The sequence below is a fragment of the Rhinolophus sinicus genome, linkage group LG06, assembly GCF_036562045.2.
Source record: "Rhinolophus sinicus isolate RSC01 linkage group LG06, ASM3656204v1, whole genome shotgun sequence".
NCBI lineage: Eukaryota > Metazoa > Chordata > Mammalia > Chiroptera > Rhinolophidae > Rhinolophus > Rhinolophus sinicus.
In genome coordinates, this window is record NC_133756.1 from 11,899,272 (window position 1) to 11,919,720 (window position 20,449).

Below are 20,449 nucleotides of genomic sequence, written 5' to 3' on the forward strand. Positions count from 1 at the left end.
ATATGACAGGGTTTTACGGGCTAGGCCTGGAAGTGGTATACCTCACTTCCACTCATGCTCTACTGGCCAAAACGCAATCATATAACCTTCCCTAATTGCAAGGGAAGCTGGAAATGTTATCCCTGTGCCTGAGAGGAAGAGAAAACTTGTCTGGTGAACAGGACTTCTGCCTCTGCCACAATGGGTGTCTATAGCTACTCACAAAGAGCTCTGGAGCAAGCTGTTCAGAGTCCCAGTCCCCAGGTAGCCATTATCCTTCCTCCTCCTGTAGATGCAGCCTCTAAGGAGCTCTGCTAGTACCAAGAAGACAGACCTTTGCTCTGGCATAAGACAGATGGGACTTCAAGTGCAAGATCTGCCAATAATTAGCAATATGTCCTTGAAGGTTCCTTAGCCTCTCTGTGCCTCAGCTTTCTCATCTGTAAAATGGACCACAACAATAGCTCCAATCTCATGACACTGAATGGATTGTATGAGAAGGCACACAATCCTTCTCATACAATTAATAAAGCTCTTAGTACAATGGCTGGGAAGTTGTAAGCACTCAAGTATCATAACATTAATAATACTAATAATTATTATAACAAAAATAGTACTATTATTATTATAGGCTAGTCCAGATTTTGGAAATGAAGAGAATCTAAGAGACAAGCTGAGGCTCCTGTAAGAATTGAGATAAAATGTGGTAAGAATCTGGCCTGGGTTAAAATAAAAAAGAATACCAGTTAAACAACTACTTCTATAACCATTGTCTTGGATCTGAAAGGAATTGAGAATAATTTAGGGATTTAATAATACATTGGAAGAGGAGAGTCAAGGGTCTATAGAAGTATAGTGGCCCAGATCTCCAGGTTGAAGGTCTTTCAAACTCACCAATACTCCTAGGCAAAAATCAAGGTTTCTTATTTATTCTCATCCTTCAGGTCTCGGTGCTGCACTGCATTTCACGTATCACAATCTACCTGGTTTTCTTCTCACTGCAAGGATCATTCTGACTTCTTTCCCAGCTATCCTCCTTCACTGATTGACATGGCCTTCAACAAATTCTGCCCCCACCGTCTCAGTGTGCTAGTTCAGTCTTCAGCTCAGCCTTTTCCCCCTCCATCCAGCCTCGTCACTCTCGTTGTCCAGAGAGCATTTCCACTGAGACCCACTGACCCCTGACACCTACGTGAGTTCCTTTTTGCCAAATAGCCTGCCTTTCTCAATTATCCCATTTCCACCAATAGACTGCCACAAGGGTCATGTAGTGAGGAAACAGAGCCCAAAGAACCTTCAGTCTTAGACATCTAATCAAGAAGAGCTACCATGCATGCAGCAAAAAGGCATCCTCCAAGCAAGCAAATGGAAAACAGCTCTATTTCCAAAGTCAAGACAGATATTAGAGAAATGGTCAGTAGTGCTATAAGCCTACTTCTCAGTTCATTTCCCAAAGCTGTAAAGCCAATGCCTTTTCTGGGACAAAGCCCCAGTACAGAGAGTTCCAGCATTGCTTTTCAGAGTAAGTCCAGTCTTCAAATAAATTAACATTCCCTTCTCAACTGACTCATTACCTGGAACACGAAGTTTGCAAGCCTATTTGAATAGACAGGAGGACATGGAAATAAAAAAGGAATATTTACAATTTACCAAAATGAGTGTACCAGCACCTCTCTTCTTAAAACCAGCAAAAAGAACACTATAGAAGATTAATATTCCTTCTTTATAATCCAAGCTTCTGTTCTGAAGGTTATGTTGCATTAAACCAAGTTAATCGTCCACCCAATGTCTTCTGATATTTAATCACCTTAGGTGCTCAAAAGATGCTTTTTAAAGTGTAAGGATCTTAAAGGGGAAGTTGCCACACTTTAGGGCAACTCATGGGTAATAGCAGGCACTTTGAAGTTGGGGGAGGGGAAAACTAATTTCCTTCCACTCAATTCCTCATTATAACTGTCCTTTTACAATTTTCTCAATTATATTTTAAACAGTTCTAAAAATGCACTGATGCATCTAATTCTTTTTTTTTTAACTTTTATTTAAGTGTGTTTTTCCAGAACCCATCAGCTCCAAGTCAAGTAGTTGTTTCAATCTAGTTGTGGAGGGCACAGCTCACACTGACCCATGTGGGGATCGAACCGGCAACACTGGTGTTACAAGCATCGCGCTCTAACCAACTGAGCTAACCGGCCGCCCCTATCTAATCCTTTTTACACTACAATTTGTCTTTGCAAAACAAAGTCATAGCTGGGAATTGGGGAGATGATATGGCACTACAAGAAAAACAGTGCCCATGGAAGAAGGATAATGGGCTGCAGCCTTTTCCCTGGCAATATTGTAACTCTCAAGTGTGACATGATTACAACAAACCTTATCTGAGGCAAAGGGAAGTGATGAAAGCAGATATTTTAATTCAAATATATGGCATTTCCTTACATGGGAGCACTGAAGAGAACATACATCTACAACAGATGCTTAGGGAGCAAATAGTTCTGCCTGCTACAGGAATGTGGATAGAGTGGTCTTCTTAAGGTCCCCTTGGAAACCATAATCGATGACGCAAACGATGTTATGACCGCCCAAAGCTTGTTGGATAAACAAGCTCTATCCAACCCCTTGTTAAAAAGCTGACAACATACCAAAAGGGAAAATCGCAAATTGCCCCCCTTCCAATATAGTCTCAAATCAGTCCTGATTTGTCAAGGGAAATAATATCAGCAATTCTTTGCATCTCTATGTTCGGTGTACACTTGGGTGATAAAGGCGTTTTAAACTTCGGTTAACAGAGCAAATGCGCGGGAGCCTGAAAGCTAGAAACCGCGTTAAATAATACAACACCGCCACCTAGAGGTCAAACATTAAGGAACTGGACACTACAGCCAAACCGGGTGAAAAGCTAGACAAGCTACTGCCCAGACCAGAAAGGCACCCCTGCCTTCACATCAAAGCTGCAATGCGAGTCGATTTAAGTGAGCCCGGGTTTTCTTCAACATACGGGATATTGAGGAAATGCCAGAGTAGCAAAATATGCCTCCCCCATCACTACCTACAAGGACTGGTGCTGAGCAAGTGATTGGAGCAGAGAACAGACCCCACCCACCCGCCATGGAAGGTACTGGGGAGGAGAGTGGAGGTGGGAAAAGGAAGGAGTGATCAGACGGCTTTCACGGATATGGCCGTTAAGCTGAGCTAGTAGGGTAATAGAATTTCTACAGGCCAAGGGAAGTGGACTCCAGGCTGCAGGATCAGCATGAGCTATTAAGTTCTATTGTGAAAACACACAAGCTTTACTCTTTCAACTAGTTCACTGAAGGTTATAAAGACACGTGGAAAATGAAATAAAAACTGTGCTTCCAATCCTACTGAAAACGTTTCAGTCAAGTGTCCTTCAGTGTATTATATGTTTCTTGAATAGACATTTCATAAAGGGTCAAATATACTTAGGAACATGGGCTATAAACCAAGGTAAAGAGACATCTCTATTGCAGGTCTTCTCAGAACCTTTAATATTTTACTGTATACTATGTAGTAAATCTCCAAGAAGAGAATACAGGATGCTATTTCCAAAAGGTAACTATCGACTTCGTTTTCTGCAACACATCCCATGAGCAAATCCTCCCTCCTCCCTACTAGGGAAGTAAAGTCAAGTGGCAGTTTAAAGATGCAGGTTCTAGAATCAAACTATGGATTCTGATTCTAACTTCACCATTCACAACTGAGCCTATGAGTTTCCCCATCTGCAAAATAGGAACATATACCTACCTCACAAGGTATTGTGAAGATTACATGAATACATATAAACCACCTAAAATAATTGCTAGTGGTTGCTATCCATACTTCATGCCCTTCCTGGATGTTCTACAATCTCCCAACTCTGTAGGAGCAGTTCAGGGAAGATACTATTAACGGAAACACACTACAGCTATGCCCAACGGCTTGCTGCCTACATTCCCTTGTAAAGACTATGTTCCTTCAGAGGTCTCTGGGGGAAAATGGATGCTTAAAGTTGCATTACTAGCTTAGATGGAAAACAACGATATTCACTAATAATCTCCTTGGGATATAATTGGAAGCACTTTCAGCATTTGCAAAACAAAACAGGACAAATAGAAAACCCTAACAGAGTCCGCAAATCACACACATTGCTTTCCCCACCTCCAAAGCTTGTAACTATTGGAATTTTCTTTAAAATCGCTTGTTTTTCTATAAACACAGACCTTACAATGTAGAAGGTAAACTAATGCAACTCACAAATACCTTCAGTATTCTATACTGGGAAATCGTTATATCTGTCTGTGTGTGTATAAATGTGTATACATAAATGTGTGAATGGGAGAGGTAGTGGTGTGTAAAACAGCTAAAACATCTTGATGCAAAAGATTTCAAAGGTTTTGTTTCACCATCTGTCCCAGCTCTCTGAGGTAGCCTTGTATAAACACCCATCGGGATGCAGAACGTATCAGGAGGCAAACCCTCGTTAACAGTCTAGTATGATTCTTCCATTTCCCCTTTCCCTGAGTTGTCTCCTTTTCTCATTCACTTTATTTCTATTTCACGATTTTTCACCTTTTCTCCTTCATCACTCCCTGAATTTATAATTTTTCATAATAGTGGGGGGGGGAATAGTATTTCTTGGATATCTACGTACCATGTTACGCTCATCCATTTAACCAATGGGAGCCTGAGGCTGAAAATGAAGGCAGGCAGCACTGGGCGATGTGCAACACTAACTAGATCTATGACGAGGCTAGCCACCCTTGGTGTCCCCAGGACAGCACAGTTTACATCTGTTGTGCTGGGATCTCGTGAGGGCACCCCTTCCACTCTCAACACAACAGTATCCTGGTTTGGAGCTTTAGTTATATGGTCTCACACCATCTATAACCCTGGGCAAGGCTGTTTAGTCCTCTGGACTTTTGTTTTCCTAACTTGAAAAAGGATATAGCATTTGACACTATTTTTAAGATTTTGTTTTCAATGTTTCTGTGATTTCCATTTCAGTTTTAAAACTGAACTTCTAAAGTAGCCCCATCATGAAATTAAAGATCTTCCAAGATCTACCTCCCTCCCTTCTATAAATTAATGTATACTTTATTCCAATCAGTTTAGACCCAACCTAACTACATAAGCACCTATACATAAACATTGATTTAACTGACATTTAAGGGCCAATAAGTGGAAGAAATGAACAAGCTGGAAATCGGTACAAGTTTTTTATATGGTGTTCTACTAAATTCATCTCCTTAGCCTTCCTAGCTTGGATATAATGCATCATTATGCCAGGCCCTGGATATTCTCCATCATGAGTGAGATTTGTTAGTATGAGACACCACAACCAGAAAACATTTTCACCTGGGCTTAGACCTAAGCAGAAATGGGCCAGGAGAGATGTCTGGATATAAGGCATGAAATTCCTACATCAGGACAAAACTTGAAAGTCCTGAAACATAGCCACATTAACCATATGAGGCAGCAAAAGAAAAAAAAAAGGATGATAACATGATAGTATGGGAAAACCCAATGTTCACCTCACCCTCTCATATCCTAGGCAAATAAAAAACTGTTTTTGGTGTAAATACATTTATTGATACCCATTTTATATAGTTCAATGAAATAATCTATAAATATAAAAGCATTTTTCTTTTGGATATCACCATGGTCCATGTAAATACTCAGCAGTCAAGAGTCATCTGCAAGAAGCACTCCAAGTCACACTGTTAGGTTTACAGACCTGAATATACACATTTCATTAAACAGTGGCACTTATGTACTCAAGTGGTCCAGTGGCTTTGGAATACATGACTACTGGGCATGTGGAGTAAAAATAATGTGTAAGTTTAAATCAATGGAAAGGGTATCAACCATCAACAAAAAGAAACAACTGAGAATTAATATCCTGGACAAAAGAAAGTACCACAGTTGACACTTGGTGTCAGAATACTGGAGATGAACTGAAGTATGTTTAATAACACATGTGTGGCGCCATGTGCTCTCTCCAAATCCCAGTGGACAGTCCACCAGTGTCTAAGAGTCATTCATGGTCAACAAGACATCAGTACTTAAAGAATCTAGATAGCTTAGAATAAAAGATATATAGCGGCTGGTATCAAGTTTAAAGAAAAATGAGTTAAGTATTTCAATGACATAATGAGTTCCTCCCCTAGGAGATTATAGGGAAAACAATTTTTTCAATTCCCTTTGCTATACTGACATGATCTTTTATCTTATTCAGGAGAAAGAACCCAGGTATCTGGTACCCAAAACACATGTGCAAAAATTTTCTTCTGCTTTAAAATTTTTTTCCTCAATACTTCAGGGGAACTAACACAGTAGCCACTGTTGACCCTTGCACTTGACCTGATGCAGCATAAAATTTTCTCATTTCTTCAGTAACAAATACAGGAATGTCCTTTGCTGCAGTCAGAGCATGAGTCTCTGAGTTAGCAAGCAAACACATTTAAAAGATCTTAAGTATGCAATGTCCAAAACTGAAATCTGAGAGGCAGTGTTAGAACTTAAGCAAGGCAGGATTTTTAGACACTACTCAAAATGAAAACATAAGTATATAAAAACTCAGTTCTTTCTATTATTTTCAACTGGTAAATGATAACAACATCCCCTGGTAAAGATAGGTTATCTCCAGGTCCAAAATGTCCCAACTACTTAAAGTAGGACCCCAAAAAGGAGAAATGCACACTTGAGTTCTGTGATATCTAGAATTCTTTTTTGCCTTTCTTTAAAAAAAAAAAGAAAAAGAAATAGTAGCTTCAGTTGTACACCACTGGTTGAAGGGGTTTTCATCCAAATGAGAACTTCTACCCATGGTCTTCAGTGGAACAGGCACCAGGTTCCCACAAGCGGCATCTCCCATGTCCTGTAGCATGTGGCATCTGACCCTGGAGTGAAGAGGAAGCAGGCACAGAGCCCCGACCGCTGGAATTCAGGTTAGATGGCCAGGCTAGATGGCATTTCGCGGCGTGCCATTGTGTGTCAATGCTTTCAGGCTGGGGGCACTGGTCTGGTGACCACAGCCCCTGTGAGAAGTCACGCCCACCTCAAAAACCTCATGAATAGCTTTCCGGAAACAATGGAAGTTGTAGTCTATTAAACCTGCAACAGAAAAAAAGATCAGGCCTCCAGAATGTCAACTGTGAAATTACCTACTAAGAAACATTTGGTGAAAGAAAGAAATAGTCGGTATGTATTTAAAAACAAACATCCAACTGAGGAATTCTCTACGCGGGAAACATGATAAAGCATACGCCCAAATTGTTAACACTGGTTACCTCTGGGGTCTGGGAGTAGACAGGTTAAACAAAACAATTAAGAAGGTAAATTTGCTAAGAAAATTTACAATGAAAGCAAGCAAAATACTTCATGAAATATCAAGCTTTCACTTTTACACATCTTTGGGGCAGCCAATGTAGAGCTGAAGGAAACAGCTAGAATAATAGTTTGACAAACTGCTCAGCTGAGCCCTAGGGTTTGGCGGTACCAGAGAGAACCATCAGGCAGAACCTCAGGCAGCCTGTAACCCCTCTTCAAGGCAGTTCCTTCTTCATCTGTTTCATGAACTGGCTTCCAAATAAGATTTTGGTCAAACAAAACGTTCTCTTTTGTGACAGAAATGGCTAGTTGCTTACTAAACATTCATTTTCCCCCTTTTTCCTCAGAAACAGAACCCCAATTTTGGATGAGCACACAGGTGCTCCACTGAAACATTACATTTCCCAGCCCCCCTCGGAGTTATGTATAGCCACGTGACCAATTCTGGCCACTAAGATAAGTGGAAGCGTGTGGGACTCCAGTGAAGTCTCATTAAAAAGGAAGAGGATGCATGTATTCTTCCCTCACCCCTGTTCCTCCTTAATGTCTGGAATATGGATAAAATGGCTGGAGCTCCTGGTGCCATTCTGGACCATGAGGTGACCTTGAGAATAGAAGCCAGTGCTAAGAATGACAGAGCAGAAAGAAAAGTACCTATGCCCTCAAGGACACTGGGACATAAAGACAACATACTAAAAATCAATCAATACAATCTGCTGTCAAATTGACTACAAATGCGAACGGAAGTCCAAACAAGGGAAAGCCAAATGCAGGGCAAGAGCAGCCAATGAAAGCTTGGGGGATGACGCAGCACCTGGAGAAAGATTTCATTAGGCAGGAAAGATGAGCAAAAGGGTAAGAACAGAGCAGGGTGCTGGCAAGGAGAACACAGCACAAGTAGAAGACTGGGAAGAAACCAGTCTGACTGGAGATAGGCGCAGAGAATTCTTGGTAGGAAGTACTGGGAATCAACGCCAAATTAGTAAATTAGAGCCAAATTAAGGCAGACCTTCAGAGTCAGGGGGGAAAAAACTATAAAAGAAAAATTTAGATAAGTTCAACTACATTGAAATTGACCTCTGTGCAAATGGTAAAGTAAAACTGACAGGGAAAGTTGAACACTGGCCTGATATTTGATGATATTATAAAATCACTGTTACAATAATTTGTTTACATTTATTAATAGTAATACTGTTATGTTTGAAAAAGAGGACTATCTCAGATGTAACTGCTGAAATCTACAGACAAAATGATTTGGTATCAGGAATTTGCTTCAAAATAATGTAGAATAGAAAGAGGTATAGAGATGAAATAAGATGGCTGTATTTTTTATAAAAGTTGAATCTGGGTGATAGATTTAAAAGGTTCATTATATTACTCTCTACTTTTTTAATATGTTTGACAATTTTAACAACAAATAAGTAAAAAAATAATAATTTATTTGTAAGGATATATACACAAAACAAGATTGACCAGATATTGATCATTATTGAAGCAGGAAATGGGTACATGAAGAGTCATTGTGCTGGTCTACTTTTGTGTACATCTGAAAATTTCCATAACCAAGAATTTTTTTAAAAATTTAAACAATAGAGAAAAATAAAGAAATCCTAAGAAGTACAAAAAAGATCAGTACAGAAACAAAGGTATATAAAAAGGTAAATTACCAAAGAAGAAACTTGATCAGGTATAAAAAGATAATCACCATGAAAAAGACACTTACCCTAACTAATAAAAGAAGTAAAAATTAGAGGCAAATGAGGTACCATTTCACACCTCCCAGCTGAAAAATAACTAAACAATCTTAACAAAGCAAGCATTATCAAGGACATGAAGTAACAAGACCTCCCACACAATACTGCTGGGGTGAAAATGCAAAGCAATACCTAATAAAGATATTATGTCCTCTATATATTCCGCTCCTAAATACCGTGTTTCCCCCAAAATAAGACATAGTAAATATAATAGAATATAACATAAATATAACATAACACATAACAAAAACATAATATAGTATAATATAGTATAATATAATATAATATATGATATATGATATAAGACCCGGTCCTATATATAATATATATATATCTTATATATGTTATATTATATATAGGACCGGGTCTTATATTAATTTTTGCTCCAAAACACGCATTAGAGTTGATTCTCTGGCTAGGTCTTATTTTCAGGGAAACACAGTACATACTCTAGAGAAATTCCCCACATGTGTAAAGGGAAAATGTTCATTTGTTGCAAAACTATTTTTAATTTTAAAAATAATCTAAATATCCAGCAATAAGACAAGAAATTGTGGTATATCCAACCCATGAAATATGGTGTGACAGTGAAGTGAAAATGAATAAACTGGAGCTACATGTTATCAGTATGGATCAATCTCAAAAACAATCTTGAAGGAAGAGAAACAAGCAAGTCACAGAAGAGACTACTTACATTTTTACATTATTTATACAAAAATGTACAATACGCTATACTGTTTAAAGGATAGATGTGAAGTAAAAGAGTAAATCACGCATGGGAAAAATAAAACACTACAATCCACAGAGTGTAAAGGAGGGGTTTTCAATTGAGAAGACACAGAAGACACAGAGGACATATACATATTTGTCATGTTTTAGCTCTTAAGCTCAAAGGAATGCAAAATTTTTGTTTTATCCAAAAAGTTTTGCATATCTGAAATAACTCATTAATATTAACATTAATAAAATAATATTAATTCATTTAATATTAATTGATATTAAAATCTCAGCCAGAAGAGCACGGACTTGTTGCAGTGAATAACAGGGCACTACTATAGATCCTTAAGTAAATAACATGATAAAAGCAATTTTCTAAAATCTAGTCTGCCTTCGGAATAAAAGATGATACATACTAAGTCTTTAATATAAATATATGTGTGTATATATATGTATGTGTATGTATGTACGTATATATGCATGTTGAATGCATAACCTCAAGAAGAAAGGTACTGCAGCACCCCAAGCCTGGAGGGAAAGAAAAAAGAAAACCCAAGAAACAAATGATAAGATTTGGTGAAAATTCAATGTAAACAATACAGGAAAAGAATGGAAAAAAGAGAACACTGAATGCCCTCTTATCTGCAAGAGCCCCTTCAGCAATACTACCACTGATTACCTGACTACAGATATCTATGCTTGGACACCAGAAAAATGTCCTAATAACAGAAGTAGGACAACCAGGAGAGCCACAGAGCAAGGGGAAACATATTCATCAGTTTTTGACACTGTGGACAAAATAATCAAATATTTATGTGTAGATGTCTTACTAATAGCTCCAAACATGGGACAGGAACATGGGCCCAAGTCAGAAAACACAGCTTGGATGAGCTAACCTGGAGAGTAAGAGAAGTGAGCAGAAAGACTTGGCTCTCAAGAATGCTCAGAACTGGGGGAGGGGGGGGGACAGTCAGAAGAAACAGGAAAGATAGTCAGAGAAACAAATACATAAAATAACCCGGGGAGTTCAGCTTTAGGGAAGCAAAGAGAAAAGAAAGCTCCGAGAAAGGAGGGACTGACAAGGTCACGTACTTCAGAAGGCCGAAGAGGCTACAGAATGAGAAACACCACTGAATGCAGCAAGAAGGTAACCTGGTAACCTCTAAAAGAAATCATCTCAGTAAACTGGTTCCGGGGGAAGCCAAACTGCAGGCTGTTAGGTAATGAAAGGATCCGAAATAAGAGGCTGGAATAAAACACTTGATTTAAAATAGAAGATCAAAAGGAGAAAGTCTGACTACATAGGGAAGGGACAAAAGTAATTTGAATTTTTAATCGTCTAACACTGTAATATTATTCTCGCTTGTCTTCAAGAACCTAAGAAATTATGACGAGAACATAAAAAAAGCTTTTTAAAATGCCATTACCTTTTCGTTCAAAACTTTCTTCCCTAAGAATGCAGACCAGTGCCAAAAATTTAGTCACTTCCTTTAAATAAAGGACAGTTGTATTATTCAGTTTGATAATTGCCATAGATTCTTTGTCATAAGCACTTCCACTGCCATCTTCCTTTAACCTGTTTTAAAAGAAAGGACTGTTCATTACAGGTTTCCCAACTTGGTATTTTGTCACATTTAATTTTCACACTGACAAGTTTTTCCACCCAGTTTCCCAAATGTCTTTTGAGAAAGAAGAATACTGGCTTAAATATATTGGAACAGAAGTTCTCACTGAAGTATAGGATTCCCAGACTTTGCTGCAGCATTCCATGCATGCATTCAAACCTTCCTTTACCTAAAATGCATGCAATACAGCAGGCTCAAATCTTCTCTCATACTAATCTGTACTGACACAGTCTGCATATAAAGGACCTAAAATATGAAAACTGCCATTAGTGAAAAAGAGTAAGAGAAAACCTAAAATAAATACAGTCTATCAAAGATACTATAGAATCCTGATCTTGCGAAGTGAGCCGGACAGGGTCTGAAAGCTTTCATTTATTAAATTAGAATAGTCATCCTGGAATTGTTATAGGTAGTCCCGCTTCAAAAAATGTAAATCAACAATTATGAAGCAAATTAAACTATAATAAAGCACACCAAATTACACAGATTGTGTTAATAATAATGAGATAACAGATTTTTTTCTTTCATAATGTACTTTATATTTTACAACATACCTAATACTGAAAATAAACTTTACGTTTGATTTTATTATAAAACATTGATTTAAAACAAAATTTTTATTTGTTTTAAAGAAAAAGCAAATGTTCTATTCATCCATTTTTAAAATTAGGAATGCAAACATTAAACTTTACTGAATAATATAATAAATAGACATCTCATTTTCATTATGGAAAGAAAACAAAGGAGAGCAAGTAATCACAAAAGTGAAACAGAAGACAAGAATAGACAAGAAAAACAGGTGAGACAAACACATTCTCCTATCAAAGGCAGCTAAAGAAAGACACTGACAAATTAGGCAGAGAGACCAAGGTGAAGGGAAGGGACAGAGCAATGAAAGAGGGGGAGCAGAGAAGAACAAAAGACACAGGACACAGGTATCAGAAAGCCTTGTGAGTGCTGAAGTTAACATATCAGGAGAATCGGGGCTACCAGTCAACAGAAGTTATTGGTCTTTGAAATACCAGTAATTCTCCAAAGTTTTCACTCATCCTCTGGGCTACTCTATAAAATCACATCTTTGCTAGCTTTTATAAATTTCTGTAGTTTGGTGAATTTACATCGAGTTTACATTTTAGAGATTTATTTTGGAAACTCAGGCTTACAGGTCAAATTTTTATAAGTCCTTCTGACATCCTAATTCCAAATTCCTAGTTTCTTAGCTCTCTAAAAAATTAAGAACTCATTCCACAAAGCCAGAGGTTAAATTAAGAATCAGTACAGTCTGTTATTCAGGATGTTTTAATTAATCTAGTTTTTTGATCTAGCTAAGTCCCTAAGTGAGACGATGCAGTGCAAACCCCCCCAAATAATAGCAGGAGAAACTTTCAGTGATACCTAAGTGTAGCTTTTTTAACAGGTTGCGTACGGCAGGGTTTAAATCCCTCGTGAGGATTCTCGTGATCCATACGCAACGTGTTAATGGTTCTTATGCATCCGCTCCGAAGGTGTTAAGACGGAACCAGCGGCCCACCTACAGAGAAATTATGCTCCAAGTTGAAGCACTATGGTCAGAATAAGTCCGCTTCAGACAGTACTTGCTAGAAGCCTCAGAAATGACTCCCCCTAACAAACCGAAATGGTAGTTTTCCACCAGAGATCTCGCAGAAATACGTACATAACTTACCCATATATACAAGACACATCAATTACAACATCAATCATGTCACAGCACAGTTCGTAAGATTGCATATCCACAGGAGAACTGTCTGTTGCGATGTAGATTTTGCTGACAACATCAAAGAGAAAAGCTTTTTCAATACCTGAATTCTTGGAAAAACAAAATTGAGGGAAGTGTTCAGTTTTTTTTATGAATCACAGTTTGTAACTTATCAAAGATCTTGAATTACTGATGACCATCCAAGGACATTTTTTAACTATACAACTCAATACTAAAATAACCAACTAGTATTTGGTTCAGAGACACTTCTATTATCCAAAATGAAATTATTTCTATGCTCTGATTTACTGACATAATTGCATTAGTCAAATTTTTTTATTTCCTCCTCTTAAGTGAATTATTTTCTAAGACATCACCAAAAAAATTTTTTTAAATTTTAAATCCTCCCAAAATTAAAACTTGCTACATTTTCAATAACCCTTTCTTGTTATAATAATCAATCTCTGATTTGAATGACCTTTCTACCATAGAAGATCAAAAGGAGAAAGTCTGACTACATAGGGAAGGGACAAAAGTAATTTGAACTTTTAATCGTCTACCAGAAAGACTTTACATGACAATTAGCAAAACATAAAAGAATTAGTTTGACGTCAACAACTAGCATAACCCAAAAGCCCAAAAGAACTGGAGATAACTACACATTGAGTCCTTTAAAGTAATGTTTGGAAAATATAATGGCTGACTGCTAAATTTATTGGGGGATATCTTTTTATTAAGCTGAATCCTCAAAATATAAGAATGGAAATATGACACTATCATTACAGTTAGCAAGGAAAGGAAAAGATCAATTTTTTAATGTGACCTCAGAGATTAAACTGAGTCAAATTCCCAAAAGCCAGTCCTTCCAGTTACTACTTTTCCTTCAGGAAACAGGTATCATGAAGATATTTTTAATTAAGAAAACATGAGGAAATTTTTAATTTTAAGACAAAAAGGGTGAGTACTAAGGAAAGAATTCAGAAAATAACTCAAGCCACTTTTTAATGTCATTTACTTTGCATGTTAAGGGTGTCATTTAGTCTTTAAACTGGATCCAGACAAACTCAAGCCATTTTTTTTTTTTAGAGAATGTGATAATACAAACAAATTCAATGAAAATGGAATAGAAAACTATAGTGAATTAAATAGCTCACTTACAGATATAAAAATATTTAACAGGTTTTCCAAGGTCGGCAGCTGTGGAATGAGTTTCTGCACCACCTTACTAAAGGCTTCAAATATTGAATGGTCATAGATACTAGTCAAATAAAAGCTGAAAGACATAACAGATTAATTTGAAAAATATCTTAAGTTTGGTGACAATTGTCATAATACACAAAATTTTAAGTTTCTTAACATCTGATTTCAGTAAGTTCAAATAAAGCCTTTTAATATTGTCCACCATTCCCATCGTTCAAGATGATAAATGCAGTGTCCCCACCTGGCTTGTGGTTCGCCATCCCTTTACTGCATTTACACAGAAGGCAATTGAGGCAGTACCCAGGAAGCATTTTCAGATGCAGAAACTTAAAATATTCACCTAAGTCTTTGCAATTTGATCTAAAAAGCTCGGTTTCTTAAGCCAATATTTGACAAAAACCAAGAGAAAGCTCAGAGGGATTGGTGACATATAGTAAATAAGTACCTAATTCAGGTCTCTACTAAAATGTTATCTCCTCAGAAAGTTCTTTGCTGACCTCCCTACCTAAAATAGTACCCCCGTACCCACTGCTTTCTACCATTTTCCCCTAATTTATTTTTCTTCATAGTATCAATAAGTACTTAAAATTACACTATACATTTATTTATAAGTGCTTTTGAGCTGTCTCATTCATCAGAACGCAAACTCCACCAAGACAGAGACTGTATCAGTCTGGCTTGTAGCTGCAAGCCCACTGCCCTGAACAGTGCTCATAAATATCTGCTTAATAAACAAATGAATACAACTGGTGCTTAGAATTTATGTAAATAACATATTAAGGAGGATGGGAGCTGGTGGCCCAGAAGGATATACGGTAGAGAAGTTAATATCTGTAGATTTAACAAACACACATTTGAGGGAGAGAGAAGCAGGCCTTTAACAATTTAAACAGTGTGGACAATTCTACCTGATTTTTTGCTTAGAAAGTATACTCTTCATTAAGTAGTTGCATCAGTGACACATTTGTAAGTATATATTACAAAATCAGAAACACAGAATTGTGTGTATCACACTTCACAGGTAATTTAAAGATACTTTCAAGGAGCTGACCTAAGAACTTAATCCTATGCAAGATGGGGCTCTACTCGAGATGTGAAAGCAAGGGCATAGGTAAGGCCAAGATGACCCCCCAAAGGCACCAGGGACTAAAGAATGTTTTAGTGTTTCCTTTAGGCTGAAAGGTTAGCAATGTGAGAAGGTCCTGCAACGACATTGAGGCTTGGAGGTGGACGGGGACAGGACAAACAGGGCATTTTAGTAAGCTGAGTTTCTGGAAACAAGAATAGCGAATGGAATCTCATCCACAGGACTGCTAGTAATTATTAAAATCTTGATGCAAAATTCTACTGAGGTTAACAAGGCCTAGGGTCCTATGAAGAACTGGGGAAAGGAATGGTGTATACCACTGGAGCAGGATGCCCTGGAACGGGACACAGAAATGCTATAGAAAAGCAGTTAGGATTCCCATGGGCACTGGGGAACACAGCACAATCAAGGCTTAAAATCCATTATTAATAGTGGATTCCCAAAAAATATGATTGAGGAATTTCATGGGGAGGCACTTTTACTTTCTCTTACAAATACTGCTGAATTTTTTTAAAGCATGAATTACTTATAAATATGTTAAAATTTTAACCCAGGCAAACTAGAGATCAATGAGACTTTTCTACATGATCTCCTAGAAGAATAACTGAGGTTTCAAAGACTTTGAAACCTGAGGCCCGAAGGAATATTACTGGCAGGAATGGGGGTTGGCTTGAGCCTATAAGGAAGTCACTGTAACAGACAAGGGATAAGGAAATAGCTCTGCTTGTGTCTCTCTCCTGCTTCCCCTTTAAGCTGTTTATATCAAGATAACTTTCTTGGGTACTTTTTATTACTCATTTCTACCTGTAACACCAAAAAAATATAAGATGTAGGAAATACTCCTCACACACTATCAGAACACAAATCATCAATCCCAACTAGTAGGTTCTTTAATAATTTCTCAATGGTACTTAGGCTGAAAGGTTAGCAATGTGAGAAGGTCCTGCAACGACAGTGAGGCTTGGAGGGGGACAGGGTTATGAGCCAGCAGTTTTTAAACTTAATAGCAGCCTTAGGCAGATTTATTGGCTAAACCCACCTAATTCAAACTTTAGTTTCATGAAAGCACAAAGTGTTTTAAAACACATAACCAAGACACATTGGAGTCGAGACCTGAACATGTATCACCTTTAGAAGGCTCTTCCTACTGAGAAAAATACTGTAAAAACAGAGTTCTATAACAAATGTGACAAGAGAGTCGAACTGAGGTAAGAAGGAAAAAAAAAGTGATGACACTAGGGAGTCCCAAATCAGTTTTATGCCATGAGGAAACAGCCTGACTTTGATCTCTTGGGATGAATTTGTAAAAGCACAAACAGAAACACTTCACATGACTTCAACCTCCAGGAAAATGCACAAAAGCAGGAAAGTAATTTCTCAATAACATCAGGCTCCCAAAACAGCTTGAATTTAACAAAGAAGAAATCAAACACATTACAGATTTGGGAAAGGTATACCAGTGACAGAAAGCTATGTTTGTCATGACAGAGATGGGAAGACATTTACACATTTTTCAGGGCTCCCATATCAAACACTCGTTTGTTACCTAAGGTGGAGTTTTTCTAGCCCAGCATCTGCAAGGTCATCATTGGCCCTTTGATGAATGTCCCTCTGTGTTTCTATTTTGTGATCATCAGACAGACCATCAACTTTGTGAATAAAAACCTCAAAATTCATGTCTGGGTTAACTTTGTAGGCTTTAGAAACAGTAATGTGAAGTCTTGTTAAAGCCTCCATGTAGTCATCCTGTAAGTCAGAACAAAATCATTTTTACAAAGAAATCTTGCAAAAGACAAGAAATGAGTTAAGAAAGTCTCAAACCACCTCTGTCCCCAACCACGAAAAATGTTATCCTAATTATTCATAAATACTCAAACATTCAAATACAGTAATTTATACCACTAAATATAGCTCCAATCTCTCAAGATAACAAAATTCAATTACCAGTACTTGAAATTTTTGTTAATGATAAAGAAAGGAAAAATGAAATGACATTCCTTCCCAATAGAATTTTTTTAAAGTAATCGCAGCTCTGCCATTTATTAGATGTGTGACTTTAAGCAGGTTGCTTAAACTCTGTGATCTCAGTTTACTCATCTGTAAAACTAGAATTATAGTACCTACCTCACAGTATTGTGAAGAATAAATTAAATTAGATCAGGTATGTGAAAGCACCCATTACAGAGCCTGTCACTCAGAAAGCATTCCCAACTAATGTTTAAGCTTATAAAAAGCTTCTTAAGGACAGGGACATGTCCCCCATTCATCTGAGCGCCTGCCACTTACTAGGCCCTCAGTAAATGCTTGTTGGGCTAAACTCAATTTGGACAATTAAGTAAATCATCCACTTTAATATTTACAGACTCAGTTCTCATATGCCTTCTGCTGTTAAGGGCATTGATGAGATCTTTTCAGTGAGTGACATCACTATTGCAACAGTTAATAAAAGTACAGCAATGTCTTCTACTAACAAATAAAAGTGGAAAGCTGCTCATTAACTACAATTCAAGGCTATAACCATATCTCCTAGTCATCTGCTATTCTGTACTTGTACAATGATACGCCTACTCCCAAAGCACTCTGCATCTCTTGCACTGCTAGGGAATCAACTGGCAACAAAATAAGCTGCAAGAAGCACATGACAAAGAAGATAAACAACTCTACTTTGTTTCTACATCTGTTGATACCAGAGGAAAAAAGTAAACATCATTATTCCTAACTACCTGTGCATCAATGACATATATCAATGCTCCTGTTCCCCTGAAGATCATCTCGTAGTCAAAAGTTGGGTCAAAAAAGTCCATTTGCCCAGGAAAATCCCATATTTGGAAATTCACAAAGGAGCTATTGGAAATGTCATCTTTATAAATCTTGTTGGTACTTTCCAAAAAGAGGGTCTCGTTGGGTGACATTTTATGAAACACCACCTGTTAAAAGAAAGAACACAATTTTGTGACTATTCAATTTTGTACTTAAAGTTCAAAATTCTACCCTTAATTAACATAATTTAAAGAATCTGATCCCACAGCAAAAATTTTAAAAGAGATAAAAAGTGAATGGTGTATCTATTGCTAGTCACTGTCCTTTTACTTCTGATAAAGCAGAAGATACCAAATTACTTTCCATTCAGCCTATTTTAGAACTGAAACTTTCCTCTTTTTTCTGCACCATATTCAATACTAGCAGTAACATTGTCTCTCAATTGATTTTTTTCCTGTTAAATTGTACTAATTCTGCCAAAATCTGCTTTAAGATTATGAAAGCTTATAGCTCAAGTTTAAGAAGCTTGTTCATTGAAAACTTACTAGAATGCCTACATTAGGCTCTGAGGAATAATCAGAAATGAAACCGACTGGACCCTGCCCTCATTGAGTTTGCTGTCTTGTGGAAGAAATAAAACAAAGATAGTAATTATACCAAGTAGAAAGTGGTAAGGGGAGGAGGAGGGAGGGGACGCTGGGAATAGACAGAGAAAAGCCAGCTACGGTAAGAAATGGTAAAGGCAATTAAGAATCACAATAATCATAATCCGTACAACTCTAACATAAAACCGATATGCCTCTGTTACTTTCTAGAGAGAAAAATGGACAGCTACTCCCAGTGAGTCATAAGTGGGGAAAAAAATTAAAATCAGTTTGCTAAAAACCTACCAAAAATTTACCCAAATTTGCTGTAGAGGTGAAAAGTAAATTCAAACACAGTAATCTAGTAAATTCGGAAGAAGGCTACTTTTTAAAATCATCATATCTCCCAAATATCGTACACAGGCTTATTCTGGATGGACCTTTGCAACCGAGTGGAAAGGGCAAAAGAGCAGGTTATCTGGTGTTTTCTGACCAGCTCACTTTGTAAAGGGGCGATGGCTGATGGAGGCGGCCAACCTTGCCTCTATTTACCCCTTACTAAAAAGTGTACAGACCTCCATTCGGTCCCGGCAGACCCCAAGTGAAAGAAAATGGACTGACCTAGGTCTGCAAATATTCTCAAGGTTTCAGATTTCTGTAATCACAAAGACAGGAGTAACATCACCAGTGTTATACTCACCAGGCCACGAGTACTAAAATAGGTGGCATAATAGCCCCAATCTCCAATAATGTTACAGTCAAGTCTCCTTCGTGCTAGTAACAAGAGCAAGCATTCAAATGGCCAGTGACTTAGTCACAACATTCTGACGCTGCTCCCTGGGGCTCACCTGAAAAGTCCTGCAAACTCAGGTCACCTGAAGTGAGTGGCACACACAAAAACGGGGCAGGGGAGGGAGTCCGTGAAGTTCTCCGAGTTATAACTGGGGAGTAGGTCTCAGTTTCGTAAAGGCACAGGCGCTGGGTCCCAGGAGGCGGAGGTCCCGGGCGGTGCCACGGGCACCTGCCTCCTGCCAGCCAGTTTCGCCTTCGGCGACCCACTCGGCCTCAGCTGACTTGGGCGTGCACTTATAGGTCGGGGTCCTCGCACGGGCCGCGCCTCGGGCTCTGCTCCCCAGAGAAGAGAAAGCGCGGTGGAAAAGCCCTGCAGACCAGCCCGGGCCGCCGCCCTCCTCAGGGGCCTCCCCCGCCAGGCGGCCACCGGAGCCCCCAGGAAGGGGCGGGGGAGGGACGGAGGGACGCGGCGCGGCCTCACTCACCTTCTGGATGGAGGACTTGCCGCTGCGCCGGAGCCCCATGAGCAGAATCCTCGGCTTGGAGCTGTCAGCGCCCCCCGGGCCACAACCTCCGCCAGCCCCCGCCCCAACCCCGCCGCCCGCGGCTGCCGCCTCCTCTTCCTCCTCCTCCACGCCGTAGCCGAAGTCCTTTGGGAACGAATCCGCCGCGCCGTAACTGCCGGCGAGGGGCGCCTCCTCCGCCCCGTACTGCAGGGACATGGTGCTGGAGCCGCCGCCACCCGCGCCCTGACAGGCCAGGCCAGGCCAAGCCAGGCCGCCGCCTCCCCAGTTCTCCGCCACCGCCGCCGCCCCCGGCAGCCCCCACCGCCGTGCGGCCCGCCCCCCGGAGCCCGGCCCTCATTGGCTTCACTCCGAGACCCAGCCGTTCATTGGCCGCTCAAGTTG

At 39.0% G+C, this 20,449-nt stretch overlaps 1 protein-coding gene across 1 annotated transcript; it reads right to left on the reverse strand.

The window, feature by feature from the left end:
* Window positions 1-2,368: 2,368 nt before the first annotated feature.
* Window positions 2,369-20,363, reverse strand: RRAGC (Ras related GTP binding C). Its single transcript, XM_019726582.2, has 7 exons — window positions 20,027-20,363; window positions 18,129-18,332; window positions 16,952-17,151; window positions 14,277-14,391; window positions 13,086-13,228; window positions 11,204-11,352; window positions 2,369-7,089 (listed from the first exon to the last, which is right to left on the reverse strand). The coding sequence occupies exons 1-7, from the start codon at window positions 20,261-20,263 to the stop codon at window positions 6,938-6,940; spliced, it is 1,200 nt and encodes a 399-aa protein (XP_019582141.1). The 5' UTR covers window positions 20,264-20,363; the 3' UTR covers window positions 2,369-6,937.
* Window positions 20,364-20,449: the final 86 nt, after the last annotated feature.